The sequence below is a fragment of the Pseudochaenichthys georgianus genome, chromosome 3 (genome assembly GCF_902827115.2).
Source record: "Pseudochaenichthys georgianus chromosome 3, fPseGeo1.2, whole genome shotgun sequence".
NCBI classification, from domain to species: domain Eukaryota; kingdom Metazoa; phylum Chordata; class Actinopteri; order Perciformes; family Channichthyidae; genus Pseudochaenichthys; species Pseudochaenichthys georgianus.
Window position 1 is genome coordinate 27,381,274 of NC_047505.1, and position 7,406 is coordinate 27,388,679.

At 39.9% G+C, this 7,406-nt stretch overlaps 1 protein-coding gene across 2 annotated transcripts; it reads right to left on the bottom strand.

Annotated features, from left to right (window-relative positions):
* Nucleotides 1–19: 19 nt before the first annotated feature.
* Nucleotides 20–3,153, bottom strand: LOC117465522 (PEST proteolytic signal-containing nuclear protein-like). 2 transcript variants are annotated; one of them, XM_034108362.2, is made up of 5 exons: nucleotides 3,040–3,153; nucleotides 1,816–2,045; nucleotides 1,551–1,622; nucleotides 1,395–1,450; nucleotides 20–1,246 (listed from the first exon to the last, which is right to left on the bottom strand). In XM_034108362.2, the coding sequence occupies exons 1-5, from the start codon at nucleotides 3,083–3,085 to the stop codon at nucleotides 1,135–1,137; spliced, it is 516 nt and encodes a 171-aa protein (XP_033964253.1). In that variant the 5' UTR covers nucleotides 3,086–3,153; the 3' UTR covers nucleotides 20–1,134. The 2 variants fall into 2 exon arrangements, with proteins under 2 accessions (XP_033964253.1, XP_033964262.1); XM_034108371.2 differs by having other exon boundaries at nucleotides 1,816–2,042; nucleotides 3,040–3,152.
* Nucleotides 3,154–7,406: the final 4,253 nt, after the last annotated feature.

Sequence of the window (7,406 nt, forward strand, 5' to 3'; positions counted from 1 at the left end):
AAACATTTGACACAATACAGATCATTCAGAATTTTTATTTGACTGACTTTAAGATGGATATGTATTCAAGAGAGGTCTTAACAGTGGATAATTATGTGATCCATTTGGGGGAGCACAACAGGCGGGTAACCCACTGAGGAATACAGAGTTTCTGATTATCGGGATTTTCCAAAAGGAGGCACAGGAGAAGTCACTGAGGTACCCTATGTATCTAAACTAATAGGAGTGGGGTAATATTCCTGATGCATGGGGTTTGTGATTTCAAAGTGACGAGGAAGAGTTTTTACCAGTACCTAATCATTACTAACTTGCAGTTTAATCCCCCATAAATCATGTTGTATAAGTATTACCAGCACTCTGGTATCCTTTAAAGGTGGTGTTCACACAAATAACAGCATCAGTCCTTTCAATGGTAAAATAAGAAAAATTCACAGCCACATTTTGCCAGACTTGTTTGAACAGACAGAAATATAGTATTGAGTAAACAAACCCAGAAATACTGGCCCAACACACAAACAAACATAAAAGAAAACAGCCAAATTGTGTATGTCGGGCACAGCTGGTGAACACAAAGGGTTATACAATGGTGTTGAGAAACTAATTGAAAAATAACAATCCATCTGCAGCTCTAATCAATGCTGTGCACATATGCATATGCATGATGACTTCACACAATCCCATTTTATGGATTCAAAAATATAACAATATCACACTTACAAATATGTTACAAGTGACCGTAAGAGCTAGCTTACCAGCTTCAGGTCTGAACATGCATGTCACAAAAGGGGCATCAGGGCTCTTAGATTCTAGTTTTTTTAATAAGCTAGCAGAAAGCAACCTATTTTATTTTTTTTACACAATTTAAAACTATATTCGGGCCAATGTATTTCTCCCATATCTACTGCATCCCAGTCTGCACCCCGATTCAGAGAGGGTTGACAAACGGATACCTCTCCTCTCAGGTAACATCAGCCAGTAGTGGTTAAAAACGTAAACGTCATTATGTATTATTCATCACTTGCCACAAAGTTGAGAGGATGTCAATACTGCAGCAGGGAAATATGTCATAGATATCTCCGATATGGTTTAAACTATACAAAATCATCAATTAGTGACAAAAAATGTTGTAGTCATTTACAGTTGGTCTGCTTGGGCCTTCATCTTCCTCTCCCACAGTTTTTTATGATCAGAGAAACCCTGCTTGCCCTTGTTGAAGGAATTGGGACCTGCAGATGTTGGTGTCTCTCTGAAAAAGAGAAGAGATTAGGAACTTCCAATTACTCAATGTGAGATGTAGCATTTCATTTAAAAAGATTCAAAAGCTAAATGTTTTGAAAAGAGCTGAAGCTAATGGAACAATTATAAAGTAGGCTATGTTGACATGTGAATTATACCTGCCAATGTTCTTCATCCTCATCTTTGCTTCTGGTGGCATCTCCTCAGGTTCACTCTGCATAGCAAGAAAATAGTTCAAATCAGCCTCGGCCTATTTGTTGTTTAAGGATTTTAAAACCAGGACATTACTACGTGTGTGTGAACACTTCACTTACATCATCTTCGTCGAAAACAGAAGCCAGCCCTGACTTCTTTGGAGGAGCGGAAGGTGCAGGTTCTTTGGGTTTCTAGAACAGATTGAGAATACAAGATGTATGCAAACAAAAACATCCATCTTCTTAAAATGCAATATAAACCTGGATCAACACATCAAATATGGGGATTTGTAGCTTTTTCCCCCCTCAACATCACTTACAATGAGGACAACATTCAAATAGTATCTGTACAAGCAGTTATTATTCTGCCTTATGACACACTCACTGTTGCTCCAAGTTTGATGGATATTGGGTTTGACTTCTTCGCCATGGGACTGCTCATGCTAAAGCCTATCTTGGAGACTTTGGGGGGAGCTGGTAGGTCTTCAGAGGAATCGTCCTCATCTTCAGGTATGAGTTGCTGGGATTTGCGTTTGACTGCGGCCCCTTCTCCTCCCACAGAGCTACAAGAGACAGGCTTAGTTTTCACTCTGTCTCCCTCCTCCTGCGGCCCTGCTTGAGGCAAGACAACTCAACAAGGTGAACAACTGCTTCCTGGGAGTTGGAGAATAATAATAATAATAGCCATCACCTTTACCTGTGTGGCTAATATTACATTTATAGCAGTTAACTTTAGATTCTTACCATCTTTCTAGCATTTAACTTACTTGTTTAAAAGCTGGGGACTAAGGATGGTGTGTGCATAACTTACCTACATTATTAGGGTGTATAAACTTGGTGATATGATCTTAGACTATAGTGCTATATCATGCTATGTTTTCAGGGTCCTATGTTCTTGATATAAATTAACATTGTAGGAAATTGATAAAGGCTATATTCGTCTCTCAATGTGTGTTTTAAATGCAGTTTTAATATAAAATCTGTTCAGCCAATATGGGGTTATCAAATTCTAAAATCAAGAACGGCCGCTAATTTGAGTGCGTAGGTTTTATTGGAGACAACATCAGTAGGATATTAAACTGTAACGATAGGAAGGGGGATTTAATTGTACTGATCCAGGGAAACATACACTGAATATGACCTGGGAGAAAACTAACACCCTTTTGAGATGTCTCCTTAAAGTTATATTAAAACACTATTGAGCTGGACAACATAGGACGCTGTGAGACATACATGGACCCCTAGCATGGTGTTTACCTGCGCTAACTACTTAGCGAAGTTATAGCGTTTTGCAAAATAGCTATGCTTACGCCAGGCTACTACGCGAGACCCGTCTGCAATTAACTTTAGTTATCCCGTTAGCCCAATAGTTAATATACAGCTAGCGACATTTCCATTGTATATGTTAATACAACGCGAATTGTTACTACGCATTAGCTGCTAGTCAATGATACGTAGCTAACATCGAGTTAGCTTGAAGTTGCACACACGTTCACTCTGTCTGACATTAGCTGGGGCACGTCTCATTCTGTAAGCAGCAAAGCAAGCTAATGGAAATAACTGATTACTTCTCAACCACATTTAGACGTTAAAATAGCTCAAATATCACCTCCGTCGTCGGTGCAAGCCCTTCTGTTTTGCTTGTAATCCGCCATCCTTCTGTGTGAGAATTTGAAATGTGTTGAAAGGCCACTGCTCTTCTCCGAGCGCTGTGGGACAATCAATGTGAGGTGAATGTCGAAGAACAAGAACGATACGTCACGTATGAAATGACAACACCCTCCACGTGAGTGTAAAAGTACAATATTTGTACAGTCATTTTGAATGTCAGTCCTTTTAAATTGTCTGATGATGGTGTTAGTGTCTTCAAGTTCAAAGCATAACTATTATGAGGTAAAACCATAGACTGTATATATAAAGGTAAAACTCAGCAAGTTGACAGAGCTGCCAACATTTGAGTTCAGCTTGGAGTGAGATTTTGTTTTTGGTGAACCGAAAAAAGAAACGTTCCTGTGCACAGTGTTACAAAAACATTGAACATGTACAAACTAGGGTTTTCCATTAATGTAGCGGGCGCTACATACACAGTGTACCCACGAGTCTTACAATCAAGTGCTATTTTGTGTGTGTGTGTGTGTGTGTGTGTGTGTGTGTGTGTGTGTGTGTGTGTGTGTGTGTGTGTGTGTGTGTGTGTGTGTGTGTGTGTGTGTGTGTGTGTGTGTGTGTGTCAGTGGCGGTTCTAGACCACTTTGACTGGGGGGGCCACTGGGGGGCCAGCTATTTTCTGAGGGGGGCACAATAAATGCAGGACGAAAAAGAGAACTAGACAGTATGAAGTAATTGCACATAAGAAAACAATGCAATACAGTTATTGGTATTTGTTTCAGTACACTTATTTATTTCAGATATATCTTATAGTTATTACTGGTAGCTTCAGCTTAAGTTATAGTACCACTTTTGCACTAACACCATATCATATTTATATAAAAATAAAGGCATTGAACAGTTACATCTCTACTTTACATCTACAATTACACGGATACAATAGTTTAAATCACCTTCAATTAGCGTAGTAGTCTCTCGAAACGTAGGTTTCAATCAGTCTTTCTTGGATGCAACAGCCTCCGATGATCCGAGATGAAAAGTGTTTGTTTTTCGCGCGCTTCAGCCGGACAGTGAAAGTGAGTGCACCGCTCTAATGGGTCCTGAGTGCACCGCTCTAATGGGTTCGACTAGAATGACGAATAACGTTAGTTCCGTCTATTCCATCATTCAATAACTCGTGTAATAAATCATACATTTTTCATTTTTTTCACTTTTTATTTTTAGGGGGGGCACAGGGGGGTCAGAGGTCAGTGTTAGGGGGGCACTGGCCCGGGGGGGGTCACCTCACTGAGCTGTATTATCTCTCTCAGTCTGACAGCAGAGAGCTCTCCCTCTCCTTGTTTTAGAAACAGCTTCTAATATCCGTTAGTGCAGTTACCTAACCAGATGCTAACAACAACAACAATGCAAATAGTGAATTTGGTAGAAATATACTGTATAATAGTAAAGTTATTCAAGATAATGCCATATTCATTGAAGATTTTACATTATAAATATTCCCCAAAATTATTCAAAAGCATATTCTTCCAAACTCCTTGCCGTAGTATGACCACTAGGAGACTATTGATGTGTGTGGTGATATTGGTAGTAATATACTGTATAATAGTGAATATTATTGTATTCTCTTTTTTCGGAGTTGCACTTTGCAGACGGTCCCTGGGCACTCGTTTCTTCTCCGGCTGCCGATATAGTCCAGCAGATATGTGAAATATCTGAAAGAATTGTGCTTTTGATGATAAAAGCATGAAATTTGGCACACTGTTAGAGCATGCCCTAAGGAAGATTTTTAGCTATAGGGCCATCGCAAATGTGTCCAATGGCGCCAATTGGTTGTTATTTTACCAGGAGTTTAGGATTTTTTCCCAGGGGTTCCCAACCTTTATTGTGCCAAGGACCGGCAGATACATTTAAAAAAAATCGCGGACCGCACGCGTGCGTGCGTGCGACACGTTCTCACTCCCATCCCGTCACATATTGACGGACGGTCAGGGCCCCTCCCCGTCGCTATATTACGTACAGGGTACCCCTTGCCCGTCATGCTTCTACGGGCAGGGCGTCCCATAGACCTTCATTGCGGACAGCGGACCCCTTGACCGTCAGGCTTCTACGGGCAGGGCGTCCCATAGACCTTCATAATGCCTATTTTAAGGTTCATTTGGCCATTAAAATGCGTTTTGATGTCATTTTATGCGAGTAATGAGTTTTTATTACTGATTATTTGTGCAGTACATGTACATGATGTTTAGTTTGCTAGTTATGATGAAGATTACTTCATGAATGTGTACACATTCATGGTTGCTAAGGTGGTTGCTATGGACGCTGCAACAGCTCCCAGACCACGTGATCAACAACGATGGCCGACCTTCGTGTTATTCTCGGTGGAAAATGCCTATTTTAAGGTTCATTTGGCCATTAAAATGCGTTTTGATGTCATTTTATGCGAGTAATGACTTTTTATTTCTGATTATTTGTGCAGTACATGTACATGATGTTTAGTTTGCTAGTTATGACGAAGATTACTTCATGAATGCTAACGCTGCAACAGCTCCCAGACCACGTGATCAACAACGATGGCCGACCTTCGTGTTATTCTCGGTGGAAAATGCCTATTTTAAGGTTCATTTGGCCATTAAAATGCGTTTTGATGTCATTTTATGCGAGTAATGAGTTTTTATTTCTGATTATTTGTGCAGTACATGTACATGATGTTTAGTTTGCTAGTTATGACGAAGATTACTTCATGAATGCTAACGTTTTTTTGGTGGAAATGTGTTTTTTCACAGCAAAGTCACCCTCTGTACTTGGACTTATTGGGAGAATCTAAAGGCAAGAACATCCCAAATATTCATGTAGGTCTTTATTGTAAATATTTTGGATTTATTGTGTAAATATAACCTATCTATGAATTATATCAAATGTAAAAGTCAGCCGAATTAGTGTTGATACTGCAAGGAGACGTATTGTGTGAAGAGAAATTGAAGATGTTTTTTAATTGTTGATATATTTATGATCCACGTCAAGTATTCAGTTTCGGCGGCATTTCTTCAGTTTTTCCAAAGGTCTTCTCATAAGGGCTCTATAAAGAACTACGGCAGATCTGTAATATTTAATGCAGCCGAACCATGTATTACAATGCCGTTATGTGATGACTTTCAAAGAGAAAAGCAAGAGCACTCGGAATTAAGTATTATTTTATTCTTTTCAAATGTTTTCCGGATTTCATATAATATAAACATCAAATCCCAGCATGCATTGCGGCTAAAACATCCAATCAGCGTAGCTGAGGATCTTGGGTAATCGCTCGAAATGCCTACGTCTGTTTCCGGTTATTTTTATTTTGAAATTCAGTTCCTGACGAACGCCAAAAAAGACCGAGATTATGGAATTAAACCAATAAATAAAAGCAAGGATAATTGTGTGTTATTGGTGAGTAAATAAAAGTGTGTTATTTTGAAAAGAATAACAAATTAGAAGGAAAAAAAGATTTATTTTAAAAATACGAGGCTCTGAGCCCCATGTATTTTCCTCACAGACGGCAACACTAAAGGTCTAAAATAAAGACCTAAATGAATATTTCGGATGTTCTTGCCTTTAGATTCTCCCAATAAGTCCAAGACAGAGGGTGACTTTGCTGTGAAAAAACACATTTCCACCAAAAAAACGTTAGCATTCATGAAGTAATCTTCGTCATAACTAGCAAACTAAACATCATGTACATGTACTGCACAAATAATCAGAAATAAAAAGTCATTACTCGCATAAAATGACATCAAAACGCATTTTAATGGCCAAATGAACCTTTAAATTAGGCATTTTCCACCGAGAATAACACGAAGGTCGGCCATCGTTGTTGATCACGTGGTCTATGAAGGTCTATGGGACGCCCTGCCCGTAGAAGCCTGACGGTCAAGGGGTCCGCTGTCCGCAATGAAGGACTATGGGACGCCCTGCCCGTAGAAGCCTGACGGGCAAGGTGTACCCTGTACGTAATATAGCGACGGGGAGGGGCCCTGACCGTCCGTCAATATGTGACGGGATGGGAGTGAGAACGTGTGTGTCAGGGTGCGAACTGGAGGGGAGCAGGGGGAGCTATAGCTCCCCTAATGGTGACATGAGCTCCTCTGGGAACATGGTTTGTGAAATTTGGGGGGAGCTCTCTAAAATACTGATATGATGACCAAATAAATTCCATTTTGGGCATGTTTTTTTTTCAAAGGTGTAAAATAAGTTAAATAAAATTATATTTAGAGTTTATGATTCATGAAAAAAGTGTCGCCTGCTTGCACGCTGCCCGCAGCTCCACCCACTACCCACTCACTCACAAGCTCGTTTAGTTAGCACTGCATGTTTACCAGGCATTGTTGCTGCTGC